Source organism: Stegostoma tigrinum, chromosome 11 (assembly GCF_030684315.1).
Source record: "Stegostoma tigrinum isolate sSteTig4 chromosome 11, sSteTig4.hap1, whole genome shotgun sequence".
Classification (NCBI taxonomy): domain Eukaryota; kingdom Metazoa; phylum Chordata; class Chondrichthyes; order Orectolobiformes; family Stegostomatidae; genus Stegostoma; species Stegostoma tigrinum.
In genome coordinates this window covers 70,275,837-70,296,828 of record NC_081364.1, presented here as the reverse complement: position 1 = coordinate 70,296,828, position 20,992 = coordinate 70,275,837, and the positions used below count along the sequence as shown (strand labels likewise).

The 20,992-nt window shown below is 39.5% G+C and overlaps 1 protein-coding gene across 1 annotated transcript in view; it reads left to right on the top strand.

The window, feature by feature from the left end:
* Nucleotides 1-20,992, top strand: part of LOC125449883 (uncharacterized) — a 57,347-nt gene that overhangs the window by 13,999 nt on the left and 22,356 nt on the right. Inside the window, exons 6-12 of the mRNA XM_059649551.1 lie at nucleotides 128-190; nucleotides 1,580-1,660; nucleotides 4,002-4,079; nucleotides 6,360-6,437; nucleotides 10,811-10,873; nucleotides 14,693-14,770; nucleotides 16,992-17,069. Of these exons, the coding sequence (XP_059505534.1) occupies nucleotides 128-190; nucleotides 1,580-1,660; nucleotides 4,002-4,079; nucleotides 6,360-6,437; nucleotides 10,811-10,873; nucleotides 14,693-14,770; nucleotides 16,992-17,069 (519 nt within the window). The remainder of the gene's footprint in view (nucleotides 1-127; nucleotides 191-1,579; nucleotides 1,661-4,001; nucleotides 4,080-6,359; nucleotides 6,438-10,810; nucleotides 10,874-14,692; nucleotides 14,771-16,991; nucleotides 17,070-20,992) is intronic.

The window sequence follows — 20,992 nt, the reverse complement described above, 5'->3', positions numbered from 1 at the left end:
AAAGTCGGTAATCAAGGCTTCAAATGCCGAAATCCTGAACCTTCAGATGTTTTTCAGCGGCTGAATGCAAATTGCAGATTCAAGCTTGTTTAAAATCACTTAGTTTGTGCTGTCTGACCAATTGCAGATATGGAAGCTTTGACACCTCAGAGGCAGAAGAGATTCCAGTAATCGATTCAGTGAGCACAAAGTAAGCTTTAGTCTAATGTGCGATTTAATTAAGTTTCATCCAAAATACAATGTTAAAAAACCTGCTGGCACTACCTGTAAGATCTATGGAGGGCCTTCGTCCCACAGCAATGCAGCAAACACTAGACAGCAGCAGTCACATTAACAAAGTTGTTTGATTGTATCAAAAATCTACACAGATTTTGTTTGTTTAAAAAGAAAAGTTGTATCAACAGAAAAGATCCAAAAGTGTTCAGTGAAAAATTGCTTATCCATTCACTGTTCAGATCTCCATTTGTCGCCAAACATTTAGATAGCTGAACTCTGAATTAAGGATACAACATGTTGAAGAATTGAGGTTCCTACCTCCTCCCCTCCCCTCAGTCTGCCTGTGGTGTCTTTCAAATCTCCTGTGAAAGTTTTGAAGAAAAACCTACTCCCAGTACATCTGGAGGGTGATCCATTTTATAAAAACAGTTGACCAAAGAATGAAATAGAGGCAGAGCTGCAATCTTTTCTTTGCTGTCATTACAGTCGGCATTGCCGAGCTTATACAAAAGAGATCTGCAGGCCAATGTCCACTGCGGGAGTTGAGGAACTCTAATATTTACCAGACAGACAGACACAAGTGGCTGTCAGCTGGTGACGTGTTCATGCCCAGTGAGTCATTAAACCAGCTACTTTGCCCACTGCTGACAATACAGTATAATGGTGCAGAAGAGAGTTCAGCTTTCCTCATGAACTCCCCTCCACTTTGCCAAGAATGTCATGTCTCAGGCCAAGGCCAGTTGACATGGGACATTCCGCCCTGTATATAGAGATACTATCTGAAGTATTTCATCGGAACGTTGGTTGCCTTTCTATATTTGGGCCTGGAGCTCTTTGTTTGAGATATTATTCGACTTTGCAACAAATATAAAATGATGAAGAAATTGATCTGATATATCCGTCTCTCTCTCTCCTCTCTCTCTCTCTCTCTCTTTACTTCCACACTCCAGTCTCACGGTCTTATCCTGCAAACTGCAGTTGCGGGCTTTGTGGAGACAAATCACCATATTCTGTAGTTGCGTCTTGACGTGTTGTTACACAATTAGCTGTCAATGGCTCAAAATACGGACTCAATGTCTTTCAGGTGTATGAAGATAATTTTATTGTGGACGTAGATGTTCGCTTAAATTTACTTGATAACACTTTTATGACCATTTGCAGAATACCTGACAGTGCAAACTACAAGGTAGATGGGAAACCATGCACTATAAAATCTATCATGAAAGAATAAATTTGAATACAATAAGCGGTTAAGGTTTTGCTTTATTCAGAGTACAAGGAATACAAAGGAAACTGCCGATGTGCGAAAAATTACTGGGTGCAAATGTTTGTTTAAAATGACATTCTTCACAACTAATTTCAGCAGCGGAAACAGTGATAACATTCTGAGCTGTGAGGAGCTTGAAAATCCAGTGCCTCCAGAGACAGTTGCAGAGATCAGAAAGTAAGTATTGATCCAATGTGTGAGGAAATGATGCTTTCATCAGAATATAAAAATATGAAGGGCAACTGCTGGAGGGCCACCATTTTCAGGAACATTATTTAGAGACTTTCTCCTGAAACTTAGCAGCATCTGTGGAGAGAAAGCAGAGTGGACGCTTTGAGTTGAGGTTCCCCTGTTCAGAACTTCACATCTCTGAAGAAGTATCACCTGGCTTCACTTGAACACTGTTTTCTGTCTGCAGATGCTGCAAAACCTGTAGAGTTTCTCCAGCAACGTCTGCCTTTCTTTCAGATTGTCTGCGTCTGTAGTTTGTTTTTACATTACAGAAACAGTTGGCTGTTGTTCTAATATTTGCTCTGTTCTTAGTGTTGTAAAAAGAAATTTTAGATGGAAGCTTGTGGTTCTTGCTGCAGGCCTTCTGCTGGATCTGAAACCTGGAGGCCTTGGCCGATTCCAGCAGTAACCAATACAGAGATTGCTGCCGGCGTTACTCACCAGTTGACGGTTTGGCTCAGTTTTGACAGCTGCTGGTCCAGTGAAGGGGATGGCAGATCAGCATCTTCTCAGCCCAACTGTTAATGCTGATTGTCACTGAGGTTGTGTAGGTGGGCGCCGTCAGGGAAATGAGGGAGGCAGTCCTTAGAAGTCAAGGAGAGTCCAGGTGTCAAAGAGAACTGGTCCATGTCACATAGCTTTGCAATGTGTAGGTGGTAATCTCCCTCCCTGCCATTTTCCTAATTCTCCCGCCTACCATTTAATTGCCAGTGAATGATTGGGCATGCATTAACACACGATCGTTAATAGAACATTTCTTTTCCAAACCTTGGACTGTGCACTGCCGGTAAATATATTGAAAAATTTGACTCTCTAACTCTATTTCCAATGTTATTACATGCCCCACTTCCCCCCATCGCCCAAAAAAAAACAGACCGTGGTGTTTTGAAAACATGTGTGAAAGTTGAAATTCCTTCTTCCTTGCAACTCCCCCGCTTCTCTTCCAGACTCAACTCCTGTCACTTGCAAACCACCTTTTAATGCTTGGAGGTGAAACACAAATCTCGATCTATTGTAGTTACATACATCAGAAATGTTGCCTGTTTAACAAACCCAGTTGATAAGTACTTGAAAACTTGGGACAGCTTGTCATCTGAAGAATGGTTGAGGGTTTTGGTTCTGTTCAGGATGGAGTTTAGAAGGATGGGAGGGAATGCCATTGAAACTTACAGAATACTGAGAGACCTGGAAGGATTGCACATGGAATGGAGAAGATGTTTCCACTCGTAGGAGAGATTAGGACATGCCGGCGCAGTTGCAAAGTGAAGAGACCAACCTTTAGAACTAAGATAAGAAAGAATTTCTTCAGTCAGGGAGTCGCTCATCTGTGGAAAACATTGCAGAAAGCCATCGAGGCCAAGTCATGAGGTCTATTTAAGATAGAGAGAGAGAAGCGTTCTTGATTAACAAGAGGATCAAGGGTACCAGAAGAAGGCTGGCAATTGGGCTTGAGAAACATCACACTCAGAATTGAATGGCAACGCAGACTCAGCAGATCGAATGAGCTAATTCTGCCCCTATATCTTATAGTCTTATGGATCCACACTAAATACTTCAATGTTCGTTTTGTGAGTAAGCGATTTCTGGGTGCAAGTGCTTGTTTACAATGTCTTTAATTTTTGCCTTATATAGTCAGGAAAGCAAATGCAATGTTGGCATTTATTTTGAATGTTAAAAAACAGGGCTGTACCTCTGAGGCTTTGTAAGGCTCTGGTCAGGTCATACTTGGAGTGCTGCGTGCAGATTTGTGCCCTATATCTCAGGAAGGATGTACTGTCCCTGGAATGGGTTCAGAGGAGATTCACGACAGTTGTCCCAGGAATGGAAAGCAAAACATATGGGGAACATTTGAGGAATCCAGAACTGTATTCATTGGAGTTTAGAAGGATGAGGGGTGATCTAATTGAAACATTCAGAATACTAAATGGTCTGGACAGAGTGAATGCTGGGAAGATGCTTCCATTGATAGGAAAGACGAGGACCCAAGGGCATGGCCTTAGAATAAAGAGGAGACCTTTTCAATTGGAGATTTGGAGAAACATCTTCAGCCAGAGAGTGTTGAATCTATGAAATTCACTGCCACAGAAGGCTGTGGAGGCCAGGACATTTAGAACTGAGACAGATAGGTTCCTGATTATCAAGGGGATCAAGGGCTATGGGGAGAAAGCAGGAGAATGATGTTGAGGAACTTATCACCCATGACTGAATGGCAGAACGGATTCCATGGGCTGAATGGCCTAATTTCTGCTCCTATGTCTAATGGTCTTATGGTCTTAATGAATTGCAGGTCCAAAACCTTTGACAGTCCAAACTCTGAGAAAGATGAAGAACCAAGTTCACCAAAAGCGACTGCAGAAATCTCAAAGTAAGTTTCATCCTTCTGTGCTTCATTCATAATACATAATATGAAAAGAAGTTGCTGCGAATATAGTAGCTCCTGAAAGATTTGTCACCATTCGAGATGATAAAAATCACATTAAAGAAACAGCTTTACTCCCTCTGCGGCCATTGCCAGTAATTAAGTCAATGACATATTTCAGCCTTTGATCCATAGAAAACACTCAAAAATGTTCAGTGAAAAACTGGTTGGCCCTCAACATCCAGACCTTGGTGGTCTAACTTGCAACAATGCTAAACTGCAAAACCTCCCACCTCCCCTCAAATGCACCAGCCTATGTAACTGGAGTGTCCTACATATTTTCTCTGAAAATTTGGAAAGAAAACCATCTAGTGTAGTCATTCATCTGGACATTGACCTAATGTGGATTTGAAATACTGAGCATTTTGGGCTTCAAATGTTATTTTCAGTATTTATAAGTCAGTTGTAGATGCAAATCCTTTCCATAATTTGTGCTTCATGAGCACTTGCAGCTGCAGATATTTTGGCCGTATAGATTGTCGGGTGGGTGGGAATCAAAGTTTGCCAGTCATCTGTGTAACCCTGAGGAAGCAAGGTTGATCAGAAATAATTTTGATGTGTTTTAATTCTGCTTCATTTGGAATGCAGCAGGGTGAAAAGGGAATGATGGAGAATCAATGATTTCAATTTTTTTGTTGCAATGTAATGAGTGCCACTCCAGAATATAGCAGTCACATTAGAGTGGCTGCTGGACTGCCTTCTTAGAAAATTTATAACAGAGACAATTGTCTTAAATGATAGCATCACCATTGAATCATCCAAAACACTTAGATGGGAAATTGTTTTCAGATCAATATTTGGGTTATATTTCTGGACAATGTGGCTGTGGTAAAAAATATGAAAAAAATGGGTTCATCTCCTTTACCCCACCTCAGCACTTCTCTTTGTTCCTCTTTCCTGCTCAGCTGCACCCTCCCTACAAACTTCCTCCAAGTTCATTGAAGTGTCCTCCAAATGTCCGTGACATTTGAATAAATATGTGTACAATTAAGAATGTGACCTGCTCCCCATGTCCGAGCCTTGGTATTTCTCCCATACAATATTGCCATTGAATAATTAGCATTTTTACTATTCTAAGCTGGCCATCTGCCATTTGTATCCATGGAGTCAGGCACTTTCCCAAGTCAGACACCTGGAATTAATCCTGAGCTTATTCTGTCCAAATCTTTAACTAAACTCAGAACTGTTAAAGGAGCAGCAAAGAAAAATGAATAATTTTTTTTCAGCAAAACAGCCAATGGTGACTAATCTGACATGAAGCTTCAGTGAATTTGAGCAATGACAAATTCCTACATCAGGGCTCCGATTCAAACTTTGAGCTACAAGCTGTGCTTGTGAGGGTTGAATTGTCAATAGTCTGTAAAGAGCTTGTGTTTCTTTGTCAGAGATGAGGAAGTTAAACTTAAATCCTCTCTTTTGGGATGTTTATTGTCTGTCCCAGTGCAGAGGTTCTTTATTTGACATCTTTACACCTCATCTACCCACTGGCTCCCCCTCACAGCCAAAAATCCCAATGTTGATAAGAGTGCCAAAAATTAAAATTGTGATCATATGCACAATTAAAATGATTTATTTGGTGTTTTGTGACCAGTTGCAGCTGTGAAAATGTTGACATATCACACTGTGTAGTGGGTGGATACCTAAGTTTGTCAGAAACTGAAGGAGTAATTGACAAGTAAATTTGATGTGACGTCAGATTAAACCTGTTGTACAGTATTTGGGATCTAATACTGTGAAAGGAAACTGTTGGGATTTGCTGTAAGATTATGTCAGGGTTGCCTCAGGAAGATACCCTAATTAGCAGTGCAGTGAGCACCAATCCAGACAATAGCAATCACATGAAGCAACTGCTTGACTGCTTCTGCAATGTTTGGCTTATTTTGAGAGGTGAGATAATGTTGAATTAGCATAAGGCTTTCAAAGCTTTTCAATGGTAGATTGAATTTTGTTTGTCTTTCAGTATTTAGTTCTTGCATAGCCCAGAAACAACATTCAATAACGGTGAAATACTGAAGCAATGGTTTTCTCTCCTTATTGCCCTGCTCTGTCTCTTCCAACCCCCACCCCAGCACTGCCTCAGTATGAAGGACTGTGAGCATCCTGTGGAAGTCAAAAGAACCCTTCTCTCAAGACTGTCATTTTTTTGTGTTGAATTGGGTTGGATTTAATTCTGGACGAGTTTGCCTCTTCTAAATGACTTAATTTGTCCTCTTTGATCAATTGCAGTTCTGGAAATGTTGACAGTGCAAATGGTGAGGAAAATGGATGTTGTGGTTCTTCAGGATCCAGCGAAATAATTGCTGAGTAAGTTTAATTGCATGCATGACGAAGAGAATCATTATTCAGAATATGACAAAGCGGTAAGAAATAGCTGGGGAGCTAGCAGTTTGTGCAATGTTGTACAGCCATCAAATGGCAATAGCCCAGAGATTTGATAATGTCTGTACCAGCTGTCAAAGAGGGACTTGCCGATGTTCAGTCCTAAATCCCTTTACTGTGTAAAACTGCGAAACCTCTCCTTTAGAAAATTGTAGTTCACTTTTGAAGACCTCATTTGAAGCTGCATCCACCACACTATTAGGTACAGCATTCCAGTTCCTAAATAGGCTATTTAAAAAAAAATCCTTGTCACCATTGGTTCTTCTTGCTGATCATCTTAAATCAGTGTCCTTTTCTTCTTAAGCCTTCTGTCACAAGGAACAGATTGTTCTTATCCATTCTAACCAAGTCCCTTATGATTTTGAACACTTTTAAAATCACTTTTTAGTCGTCTCCAAGAGCAGCCCGAGCTTCTTCAGCCTCTCCACAGGGCTGTCTAGTTTGTCATCTCTGGCACTATTTTTGTGAATGTTTTGTGCACTCTCTCTCAAATCCCTTCCTGAGGTGTGGTTGGTAAATACCAGAGTTGAGGGCAAATCAGGAGGTTTTTTTAAATAAAGATTTGTCAGAACCTATTTGTTTTTCATACAATGCTCCAATTTTTAAAGTTCAGAATCCTGATGATATCTCCAACCTGCACTACCACTTCTATAATTATTGTGCACACACATACACACACACTATCGATCAAATATCAGACATGGATCATTTAAGGAAGCACCATATCATAAGATATTTATTTTGGCTCCAGAAAAGAGGAAGGAACCATCCACAATAATTTTGATTTGGAGGATGTCCAACTTCAAAAGGAGCAAGAAGGTGTTTGCAGCAAGTAAGTTTGAACACAAGTTCAGGCAAAACTGCAATGAAACAGCAGTCTGTCTTACAGCAGGAGGTTGTTTAGTGACAGTCTCAGAGTGTTCCCACAAGTAGGAAAGAGTAGCAAATGGTACAAATGATGAGGATTATTGATGACCCCAATGCGTACAGAGTTAAATATAGGTACTTCAGAAGGGAAGTGTAGAAGTAAAGGAGACTGGCAAACATTTTCAGGTGCCTTGCAACATTCAGTAATCTCTTGCTAAATGTGGATTTGCATGCATAAGAGATTTAAAGTTCCCACAAAAAATTGTGTACTATTAATGCTGTCAGAATGATTTCACGGGCAATACACAACTGTTCTAATTTTCAAAATGAAAAGAAAAGAGATATGGAAATCCCAGTGTGTGACGTTCATTCTGCTTCCCCGACATTTACATTAGATTTTATTTTCTCGAAGATGAACTTGTAACTATTTTGAGCCCTTCCATTTCCTGCAGGAATCGTTGTCAACATCCTGTGATGAACTTGTTTGTTTACAACAAGGAAACGCAGTCCTTCGGTTTTCCTGTTTTGTGCCCCTATCCCTTTCCAAGATCCCTGATCCCAAATGGTGGCACAAATCATGATTAAGCACCCCGCTAGTGGTTTGGGACAGAAGTAAATAAAACATACTCACAAAACATCATGCAGAAACAGGTGGCCACGTATTTCTGATTAATTTTTCGCAATAATGAAGTGATTTTGATCCAGTACAACATAAAGTTTAAAAAATGCGGTGAATGAGTTAGGATGATGACTAGACTTTGGGATTAAAGATAAACAGTGACATTGACTTCCTTCCATACTTTTTATGTAGTTTGGAGCTTCCTGAAACAATGTTTGGGATGTATAAGTTACTGCATGCAGTGAATGGAAAAATGTTATTGTCATTGAAAAATGTCTGTCAATTTCTGTCAGTCTGTGTTGGGCATAACAATCAAAGTTTGGAAGCTGAATACATTATGAGGAGCCTTTTTGCAAAACTGAAATGTTGGTCAAATGAATGTCTGTTTACCACTGAAATATGCAGGAATACCGCAATTCTGTAATAGTGGGTGAAATGTTTTTCAAATGGCATTAGTGATGTCACCTCTTGTCACCTCAGTTTTTTTTGATACATTATTTTTCTGAATGTTGGTGAGTATTTAATAGTTTATGCAATTCACCAATATTTTTGGGGTAACTGATCGAAACTCAGTTCGGAGACAAAGTGATTGTCACCACTGCTGACCTTCTATTGATGTGCCTCTGACATTGTATGGACACCCCAGGGATGAAGAGTTTCACAAATGCGCTATGCTTATAAAATTTGAGAAGATCAGCAAATAACCAGAGGTGATTAGTTTTTTCTTCAAAGCAGTAAGCTTAATGTGCTGGCTTTCATGAACCCAGTGGATTGCAGAAATCGATCCAGCTGGACCTTTCAAAAGGGAATTTGGGTTTCTCTTTTTGCCTGTGGCCAAAATGTTCTCTTTCTTTGCCCAAGTAAATAAATGTTCCAGCAGAATAATTCCAGCAATAAGCTTTTGAGTTTTAAAGAAAAAGATGACCCATACTTGCCCTCGAATTTTAAACATGACAGCTCACTCATGTGTCTCACATTATCTCTCAGAGGTTCAATAGTGCATAAAGATTCTTCGCAGGTTATTACTTTCTTATTTGCGATTGTGTTGTGCCTGTAGTCATCTTTGATGATGGTATTCTTTTAAAGGTCAAGCGAAAAATTTGTAAAACCAAGGAATCTCAGCAAAATGTGGTTTGTTGAAATTTGAGGAGGTTGGTTCTCATTAAACTGTGAGATAGCTCTGGTTAAGACAATCATCTGTTATATTTACTATCTCCTCCTTTCACAGTGTAGCTGTTTATCACTTTGGCTGCTTAGATCTCTAACTTGTTCATTGTCTTTTGGTAAAAGTCTCCATCTGCAGGGAGATTCTTGGAGTTTTTAAAAAGTCGACAACAAAATGGCTTCCATGCCATTCAAAAGTTCAAATCCATTTTACCAATTGGACAGATGTTGTGTTTAAGATTAGTGTTTGAGTCAACCATTTTAATTCGGCTAAAAGATTATCATAATTCAATGGATGCTAATAGTATCCATTCACCTTACACACATCCTACATTTTAAGATTTTCCTATATCCGTAGTGAAAGGGAGAAACAGGCTGACTCGATGCTACAGTTATTTTGGTTTTCTGTGATTAGATCCAAGGAATTCATCCCTTTTTGCATGAGTGTTCTCATTTACTTAGATGTTTATTTGAGTCAGAGAATTAACTGGAGCTCAAAATCGTTCGGATCACATAATTTCAATATAATTTTAATAATCTGTTTCTTCCCAAGTTTTCCAAGTATTGACGAACAGTCGATGACTTATGAAGGAATGAATTTATGACCTTCAGATTTGCTGAAGAGACAAAGATGCATTAAAAAATTAACCTCAGAGAATGTTGGAATACTGCAGAGAAAGAGAGGTTGAGCAAGTAGCCAAAGATCTGACAAAGACAGTTGTACATGTGTAAATTTGAAGTCCATTTTGGTAGGAAGAATAGCAGTTTTTTTTGTTGAATGAGATTGCATAGCTCTGAGATCGAGTGGATTCTGGGTATCCTCGTGCATGAATCACAAATTGCTTATGTACAGATACATTAAGTAATTAGGAAAGCAAATAAATATTTTCATTTTATCATGAAGGAATTTAAGCACTAAAGTAGGGATCACTGGTGAGCCCATATCTTGAATGTTTTTCTTTGTATTGGTCAGTCATTTTTAAGGATGGAAGTAAATATATGAGAGGCAGTTCAGAGCAGGTTTATCAGAATAATACCGAGACTAAGTGACTTGCCTCACAAGGAAAATTTGCATAGGCAAGTCTTGCATCTGTTGGTGTTTCGGGAGGAAGACACAATGTGATTGAAAGAAAAAAACCTGACGATTTGGACAGGGTAGATATGGAGACGATGTTTCCTTTTACAGAAGAGCCTAGAATGAAGGGTGAGTGTCTAAAATTCAGTGATTGTCAATTTAAAACAGTGATTTTTTAAAAAATCTCAAAATGTGGGTATTCTTTTAAGTTTTCTTCCTGTAAAGATGGTAAAAGCAGAGCACTGGAATATTGTAAATGCAAAGATAAACAGATACTTGTTGAGAGAGAAGGGGTGAAAGGTCATTAGGAGAGGCAGGAATGTAGACTTGAAGTTACGATCAGATGAGACAGAACCACATTGAATTCTTTACTCTTCTCTGTTTGTATGGGATGAGACATGTTTGCTGTAAAATGACAAATTGGAGTTTCAATGCAAAGTATTAACAAACTCGCTAATCAAGGCTTCAAATGCCGAAATCCTGAACCTTCAGATGTTTTTCAGCGGCTGAATGCAAATTGTAGATTCAAGCTTGTTTAAAATCACTTAGTTTGTGCTGTCTGACCAATTGCAGATATGGAAGCTTTGACACCTCAGAGGCAGAAGAGATCCCAGTAATCGATTCAGTGAGCACAAAGTAAGCTTTAGTCTAATGTGTGACTTAATTATGTTTCATCCAAAATACAACAATGTTAAAAAACCTGATGGCACTTCCTGTAAGATCTGTGGAGGGCCTTCCTCCCACAGCAATGCAGCAAACACTAAACAGCAGCAGTCACGTGAACAAAGTTGTTTGATTGTATCAAAAATCTGCACAGATTTTGTTTGTTTAAAAAGAAAAGTTGTATCAACAGAAAAGATCCAAAAGTGTTCAGTGAAAAATTGCTTATCTATTCACTATTCAGATCCCCATTTGTCGCCAAACATTTAGATAGCTGAACTCTGAATTAAGGATACAACATGTCGAAGAATTGAGGTTCCTACCTCCTCCCCTCCCCTCAGTCTGCCTGTGCTGTCTTTCAAATCTCCTGTGAAGGTTTTGAAGAAAAACCTACTGCTGTTGATGAACACGCTAAATCTAGAGGGTGATCTTTTTCATAAAAACAGTTGACAAAAGGATGAAGTAGAGGCAGAGCTGCAATCTTTTCTTTGCTGTCATCACAGTTGGCATTGCTGAGCTTATACAAAAGAGATTTGCAGGTTAATGTCCACTGTGTGAGTTGAGGAACTCGAATATTTACCAGACAGACACAAGTGGCTGTCAGCTGGTGACGTGATTTATGCCCAGTGAGTCATTAAACCAGCTACTTTGCCCACTGCTGACAATACAGTATAATGGTGCAGAAGAGAGTTCAGCTTTCCTCTTGAACTCCACTCCACTTTGCCAAGAATCTCATGTCTCAGGCCAAGGCCAGTTGACTTGGGAAATTCAGCCCTGTACGTAGAGACGCTATCTGAAGTATTTCATTGGAAAGTTGGTTGCCTTTCTATATTTGGGCCTGGAGCTCCTTGTTTGAGATATTTTTAGACTTTGCAACAAATATAAAATGTTGAAGAAATGGATTTGTTGCATCCTTCTCTCTGTCTCTCTCTCTCTCTCTCTTTTTACTTCCACAGTCCAGTCGCACGGTCTTATCCTGCAAACTACCGTTGAGGGTTTTGGGGAGACCAATCACCATGTTCTGTAGTTGCATCTTGACCCGTTGTTAGAAAATTAGCTGTCAATGGCACAAAATGCCGACTCAATGTCTTTTAGGTGTATGGAGATAATTTTCTTGTGGATGTGGATGTTTGCTCAAATTTACTTGATAACACTTTTAGGACCATTTGCAGATCACCTGAAAGTGCAAACTACAAGGTAGATGGGAAACCATGCACTGTAAAATCTGTCGTGAAAGAGTAAATTTGAATACAATAAGTGGTTAAGGTTTTGCCTTATTCAGAGTACAAGGAATACAAAGGAAACTGCCGATGAGCTAAGAATTACTGGGTGCAAGTGTTTGTTTAAAATGACATTCTTCACAACTAATTTCAGCAGCGGGAACAATGCTAACATTCCCAGCTGTGAGGAGCTTGAAAATCCAATTCCTCCAAAGACAGTTGCTGAGATCAGAAAGTAAGTATTGATCCAATGTGTGAGGAAATGATGCTTTAATCAGAATACAAAAATGTGAAGGGCAATTGCTGGAGGTCTGGCATTTTCAGGAGCATTACATAGAGGCTATCTCCCGAAACTTAGCAGCATCTGTGGAGAGAAAGCAGAGTGGGCGCTTTGAGTTAAGGTTCCCCTGTTCAGAACTTCACATCTCTGAAGAAGTGTCACTTGGCTTCACTTGAACACTGTTTTCTGTCTGCAGATGCTGCAAAACCTGTAGAGTTTCTCCAGAAACATCTGCTTTTCTTTCAGATTGTCGGTGTCCGTAGTTTGTTCTTTTACATTAAAGAAACAGTTGGCTGTTGTTCTAATATTTGCTCTGTTCTTAGTGTTGTAAAAAGAAATTTTAGATGGAAGCTTGTGGTTCTTGCTGCAGGCCTTCTGCTGGATCTGAAACCTGGAGGCCTTGGCCGATTCCAGCGGTAACCAATACAGAGATTGCTGCCGGCGTTACTCACCAGTTGACAGGTTGGCTCAGTTTTGACACCTGCTGGTCCAGAGAAAGGGATGGCAGATCAGCATCTTTCTCAGCCCAACCGTTAATGTTGATTGTCACTGAGGTTGTGTCGGTGGGTGCCGTCAGGGAAATGAGGGAGGCAGACCTTAGAAGTCAAGGAGAGTCCAGGTGTCAAAGAGAACTGGCCCATGTCACAGAGCTTTGCAATGTGTAGGTGGTAAACTCCCTCCCTGCCATTATCCTAATCCTCCCGCCTCCCATTTAATTGCCAGTGAATGATTGGGCATGCATTAACACACGATCTTTAATAGAACATTTCTTTTCCAAACCTTGGACTGTGCACTGCCGGTAAATATATTGAAAAATTTGGCTCTCTAACTCTATTTCCAATGTTATTACATGCCCCACTTCCCCCCATCGCCCAAAAAAAAAGACCGTGGTGTTTTGAAAACATGTGTGAAAGTTGAAATTCCTTCTTTCTTGCAACTTCCCCAGCTTCTCTTCCAGACTCAACTCCTATCACTTGCAAACCACCTTTTAATGCTTGGAGGTGAAAAACAAATCTCGATCGATTGTAGTTACATACATCAGAAATGTTGCCTGTTTAACAAACCCAGTTGATAAGCACTTGAAAACTTGGGACAGCTTGTCATCTGAAGAGTGGTTGAGGGTTTTGGTTCTGTTCAGGATGGAGTTTAGAAGGACGGGAGGGAATGTCATTGAAACTTACAGAATACTGAGAGACCTGGAAGGATTGCACATGGAATGGAGAAGATGTTTCCACTAGTAGGAAAGATTAGGACATGCCGGCGCAGTCGCAAAGTGAAGAGACCAACCTTTAGAACTAAGATAAGAAAGAATTTCTTCAGTCAGGAGTTGCTCATCTGTGGAAAACATTGCAGAAAGCCATCGAGGCCAAGTCATGAGGTCTATTTAAGATAGAGAGAGAGAAGCGTTCTTGATTAACAAGAGGATCAAGGGTACCAGAAGAAGGCTGGCAATTGGGCTTGAGAAACATCACACTCAGAATTGAATGGCAACGCAGACTCAGCAGATCGAATGAGCTAATTCTGCCCCTATATCTTATAGTCTTATGGATCCACACTAAATACTTCAATGTTCGTTTTGTGAGTAAGCGATTTCTGGGTGCAAGTGCTTGTTTACAATGTCTTTAATTTTTGCCTTATATAGTCAGGAAGGCAAATGCAATGTTGGCATTTATTTTGAATGTAAAAACAGGGCTGTACCTCTGAGGCTTTGTAAGGCTCTGGTCAGGTCATACTTGGAGTGCTGCGTGCAGATTTGTGTCCTATATCTCAGGAAGGATGTACTGTCCCTGGAATGGGTTCAGAGGAGATTCACGACAGTTGTCCCAGGAATGGAAAGCAAAACATATAGGGAACGTTTCAGGAATCCAGAACTATATTCATTGGAGTTCAGAAGGATAAGGAGTGATCTAATTGAAACTTTCAGAATACTGAATGGCCTGGACAGAGTGGATGTTGGGAAGATGCTTCCATTGATAGGAGAGACGAGGACCCGAGGGCACGGCCTTAGAATAAAGAGGAGACCTTTTCAATTGGAGATTTGGAGAAACATCTTCAGCCAGAGAGTGTTGAATCTATGAAATTCACTGCCACAGAAGGCTGTGGAGGCCAGGACATTTAGAACTGAGACAGATAGGTTCCTGATTATCAAGGGGATCAAGGGCTATGGGGAGAAAGCAGGAGAATGATGTTGAGGAACTTATCACCCATGACTGAATGGCAGAACGGATTCCATGGGCTGAATGGCCTAATTTCTGCTCCTATGTCTGATGGTCTTATGGTCTTAATGAATTGCAGGTCCAAAACCTTTGACGGTCCAAACTCTGAGAAAGATGAAGAACCAAGTTCACCAAAAGCGACTGCAGAAATCTCAAAGTAAGTTTCATCCTTCTGTGCTTCATTCATAATACATAATATGAAAAGAAATTGCTGTGAATATAGTAGCTCCTGAAAGATTATGTCACCATTCGAGATGATAAAAATCACATTAAAGAAACAGCTTTACTCCCTCAGCGGCCATTGCCAGTAATTAAATCAATGACACATTTCAGCCTTTGATCCACAGAAAATACTCAAAAATGTTCAGTGAAAATTTGGTTCGCCCTCAACATCCAGACCTTGGTGGTCTAATTTGCAACAATGCTAAACTGCGAAACCTCCCACCTCCCCTCAAATGCACCAGCCTATGTAACTGGAGTGACCTACATATTTTCTCTGAAATACTGAGCATTTTGGGCTTCAAATTTCATTTTCAATATTTACAAGTCAGTTGTAGATGCAAATCCTTTCCATAATTTGTGCTTCATGAGCACTTGCAGCTGCAGATATTTTGGCCGTATAGATTGTCGGGTGGGTGGGAATCAAAGTTTGCCAGGCATCTGTGTAACCATGAGGAAGCATGGTTGATCGGAAATAATTTTGATGTGTTTTAATTCTGCTTCATTTGGAATGCAGCTGTGTGAAAAAGGAATGATGGTGAATCATTGATTTCAAATTTTTTTTTGCAATGTAATGAATGCCACTCCAGACTATAGCAGTCACATTAAAGTGGCTGCTGGACTGCCTCCCTGGAAAATTTAGAACAGAGACAGTTGCCTTAAATGATAGCATCACCGTTGAAGCATCCAAAACACTGAGATGGGAAATTGTTTTCAGATCAATATTGAGGTTATATTTCTGGACAATTTGGCTCTGGTAAAAAATATGAAAGAAATGGGTTCATCTCCTTTACCCCACCTCAGCACTTCTCTTTGTTCCTCTTTCCTGCTTCAGCTGCACCCTCCCTACAAACTTCCTCCAAGTTCATTGAAGTGTCCTCCAAACTTCCGTGACATTTGAATATATATTCCTACAATTAAGAATGTGACCTGCTCCCCGTGTCCGAGCCTTGGTATTTCTCCCATACGATATTGCCATTGAATAATTTGCATTTTTACTGTTCTAAGTTGGCCATCTGCCATGTGTATCCATGGAGTCAGGCACTTTCCCAAGTCAGACACCTGGAATTAATCCTGAGTTTATTCTGTCCAAATCTTTAACTAAACTCAGAACTATTAAAGGAGCATGAAAGAAAAATGAATAAAATTAATTTTTCAGCAAAACAGCCAATGGTGACTAATTTGACATTAAGCTTCAGTGAATTTGAGCAATGACAAATTCCTACATCAGTGCTCCGAATCAAACTTTGAGTTACAAGCTGTGCTTGTGAGGGTTGAATTGTCAATAGTCTGTAAAGAGCTTGTGTTTCTTTTTCAGAGATGAGGAAGTTAAACTTAAATCCTCTCTTTTGGGATGTTTATTGTCTGTCCCAGTGCAGAGGTTCTTTATTTGACATCTTTACACCTCATCTACCCACTGGCTCCCCCTCACAGCCAAAAATCCCAATGTTGATAAGAGTGCCAAAAATTAAAATTGTGATCATATGCACAATTAAAATGATTTATTTGGTGTTTTGTGACCAGTTGCAGCTGTGAAAATGTTGACATATCACACTGTGTAGTGGGTGGATACCTAAGTTTGTCAGAAACTGAAGGAGTAATTGACAAGTAAATTTGATGTGACGTTAGATTAAACCTGTTGTACAGTATTTGGGATCTAATACTGTGAAAGGAAACTGTTGGGATTTGCTGTAAGATTATGTCAGGGTTGCCTCAGGAAGATACCCTAATTAGCAGTGCAGTGAGCACCAATCCAGACAATAGCAATCACATGAAGCAACTGCTTGACTGCTTCTGCAATGTTTGGCTTATTTTGAGAGGTGAGATAATGTTGAATTAGCATAAGGCTTTCAAAGCTTTTCAATGGTAGATTGAATTTTGTTTGTCTTTCAGTATTTAGTTCTTGCATAGCCCAGAAACAACTTTCAACAAGGGTGAAATACTGAAGAAATGGTTTTCTCTTCTTTTTGCCCTGCTCTGTCTCTTCCAACCCCCACCCAAGCACTGCCTCAATATGAAGACCTGTGGGCATCCTGTGGAAGTCAAAACATTCCATCTCTCAAGACTGTCATTTTTTTGTGTTGAATTGGGTTGGATTTAATTCTGGACGAGTTTGCCTCTTCTAAATGACTTAATTTGTCCTCTTTGATCAATTGCAGTTCTGGAAATATTGACAGTGCAAATCGTGAGGAAAATGGAAGTTGTGGTTCTTCAGGATCCAGCGAAATAATTGCTCAGTAAGTTTAATTGCATGCATGACAAAGTGAATCATTATTCAGAATATGACAAAGTGGCAGGAAATAGCTGGGGAGCTAGCAGTTTGTGCAATGTTGTACAGCCATCGAATGGTAATAGCCCAGAGACAATGATTTGATAATGTTTGTACCAGCTGTCAAAGAGGGACTTGCCGATGTTCAGTCCTAAATCCCTTTACTGTGTAACACTGCGAAACCTCTCCTTTAGAAAATTGTAGTTCACTTTTGAAGACCTCATTTGAAGCTGCATCCACCACACTATTAGGTAGAGCATTCCAGTTCCTAAATAGGCTATTAAAAAAAAATTCCTTATCACCATTGGTTCTTCTTGCTGATCATCTTAAATCAGTGTCCTTTTCTTCTTAAGCCTTCTGTCACAAGGAACCGATTGCTCTTATCTATTCTAACCAAATCCCTCATGATTTTAAACACTTTTAAAACCACTTTTTAGTCTTCTTCAAGTGCAGCCCGAGCTTCTTCAGCCTCTCCACAGGGCTGTCCAGTTTGTCATCTCTGGTAATATTTTTTGTGAATGTTTTGTGCACCCTCTCAAATCCCTTCCTGAGGTGTGGTTGGTAAATACCAGAGTTGAGGGCAAATCTGGAGTAGTTTTAAATAAAGATTTGTCAGAACTTATTTGTTTTTCATACAATGCTCCAATTTTTAAAGTTCAGAATCCTGATGATATCTTCAACCTGCACTACCACTTCCATAATTCGAGCGCACACATACACTATATATCGAATATCAGACATGGATCATTTAAGGAAGCGCCATGTCATAAGATATTTATTTTGGCTCCAGAAGAGAGGAAGGAACAATCCAGAATAATTTTGATTTGGAGGATGTCCCACTTCAAAAGGAGCAAGAAGGTGTTTGCAGCAAGTAAGTTTGAACACAAGTTCAGGCAAAACTGCAATGAAACAGCAGTCTGTCTTACAGCAGGAGGTTGTTTAGTGACAGTCTCAGAGTGTTCCCACAAGTAGGAAAGAGTAGCAAATGGTACAAATGATGAGGATTATTGATGACCCCAATGTGTTCAGAGTTAGATATAGGTACTTCAGAAGGGAAGTGTAGAAGGAAAGGAGACTGGCAAACATTTTCAGGTGCCTTGCAGCATTCAGTAATCTCTTGCTAAATGTGGATTTGCATGCGTAAGAGATTTAAAGTTCCCACAAAAAAATGTGCCATATTAATGCTGTCAGAATGATTTCACGGGCAATACACAACTGTTCTAATTTTCAAAATGAAAAGAAAAGAGTTGTGGAAATCCCAGTGTGTGACGTTCATTCTGCTTCCCCGACATTTACATTAGATTTTATTTTCTCGAAGATGAACTTGTAACTATTTTGAGATCCCCATTTCCTGCAGGAATCCTTGACAACATCCTGTGATGAACTTGTTTGTTTACGACAAGGCAAAGCAGTCCTTCGGTTCTCCTGTTTTGTGCCCCTATCCCCTTTCAATATCCCTGATCCCAAATGGTGGCACAAATCATGATTAAGCACCCCGCTAGTGGTTTGGGACAGAAGTGAATAAAACATACTCACAAAACATCATGCAGAAACAGGTGGCCACGTATTGCTGATTAATTTTTCACAATAATGAAGTGATTTTGATCCAGTACAACACAAAGTTTAAAAAATGCGGTGAATGAGTTAGGATGACGACTAGACTTTGGTATTAAAGATGAACAGTGATGTTGACTTCCTTCCATACTTTTTATGTAGTTTGGAGCTTCCTGAAACAATGTTTGGGATGTATAAGTTACTGCATGCAGTGAATGGAAAATTGTTATTGTCATTGAAAAAAGTCTGTCAATTTCTGTCAGTCTGTGTTGGGCATAACAATCAAAGTTTGGAAGCTGAATACATTATGAGGAGCCTTTTTGCAAAACTGAAATGTTGGTCAAATGAATGTCTGTTTACCACTGAAATATGCAGGAATACCGCAATTCTGTAATAGTGGGTGAAATGTTTTTCAAATGGCATTAGTGATGTCACCTCTTGTCACCTCAGTTTTTTTTGATACATTATTTTTCTAAATGTTGGTGAGTATTTAACAGTTTATGCAATTCACAAATTTTTTTTGGGGTGACTGATCAAATCTCAGTTCCGGAACAAAGCGATTCTCACCACTGCTGACCTTCTATTGATGTGCCTCTGACATTACAGGGACACTCCAGGGATGAAAAGTTTCACAAATGCGCTATGCTTATAAAATTTGAGAAGATCAGCAAATAACCAGCGGTGATTAGATTTTTCTTCAAAGCAGTAAGCTAATGAGCTGGCTTTCATGAACCCAGTGGATTGCAGAAATCGATCCAGCTGGACCTTTCAAAAGGGAATTTGGGTTTCTCTTTTTGCCTGTGGCCAAAATGTTCTCTTTCTTTGCCCAAGTAAATAAATGTTCCAGCAGAATAATTCCAGCAATAAGCTTTTGAGTTTTAAAGAAAAAGATGACCCATACTTGCCCTCGAATTTTAAACATGACAGCTCACTCATGTGTCTCACATTATCTCTCAGAGGTTCAATAGTGCATAAAGATTCTTCGCAGGTTATTACTTTCTTATTTGCGATTGTGTTGTGCCTGTAGTCATCTTTGATGATGGTATTCTTTTAAAGGTCAAGCGAAAAATTTGTAAAACCAAGGAATCTCAGCAAAATGTGGTTTGTTGAAATTTGAGGAGGTTGGTTCTCATTAAACTGTGAGATAGCTCTGGTTAAGACAATCATCTGTTATATTTACTATCTCCTCCTTTCACAGTGTAGCTGTTTATTACTTTGGCTGCTTAGATCTCTAACTTGTCCATTGTCTTTTGGTGAAAGTCTCCATCTGCAGGGAGATTCTTGGAGTTTTTAAAAAGTCGAGAACAAAATGGCTTCCATGCCATTCGAAAGTTCAAATCCAATTTACCAGTTGCACAGATGTTGTGTTTAAGATTAGTGTTTGAGTCAACCATTTTAATTCGGCTAAAAGATCATCATAATGCAATGGATGCTAATAGTATCCATTCACCTTACACACATCCTACGTTTCAAGATTTTCCTATATCCGCAGTGACAGGGAGAAATAGGCTGACTCGATGCTACAGTTATTTTGGTTTTCTGTAATTCGATCCAAGGAATTCATCCCTTTTTTCATGAGTATTCTCATTTACTTAGGTGTTTATTTGAGACAGAGAATTAACTGGAGCTCAGAATTGTTTGGATCACATAATTTCAATATAATTTTAATAATCTATTTCTGCCCAAGTTTTCCAAGTATTGACGAACAGTCGATGACTTACGAAGGAATGAATTTATGACCTTCAGATTTGCTGAAGAGACAAAGATGCATTAAAAAATTAACCTCAGAGAACGTTGGAATACTGCAGAGAAAGAGAGGTTGAGCAAGTCGTCAAAGATCTGACAAAAGACAGTAGTACATGGGTAAATTTGAAGTCCATTTTGGTAGGAAGAATAGCAGTTTTTATTATTGAAGGAGATTGCATAGCTCTGAGATCGAGTGGATTCTGGGTATCCTCATGCATGAATCACAAATTGCTTATGTACAGATACATTAAGAAATTAGGAAAGCAAATAAATGTTTTCATTTTATCATGAAGGAATTTAAGCACTAAAGTAGGGATCACTGGTGAGCCCATATCTTGAATGTTTTTCTTTGCATTGGTCAGTCTTTTTTAAGGATGGAAGTAAATATATGAGAGGCAGTTCAGAGCAGGTTTATCAGAATAATACCGAGACTAAGTGACTTGCCTCACAAGGAAAATTTGCATAGGCAAGTCTTGCATCAGACGATGTTTAGGGAGGAAGGTACAATGTGATTGAAAGAAAAAAATCTGAGCATTTGTACAGGGTAGATATGGAGACAATGTTTCCTTTTACAGAAGAGCCTAGAGTGAA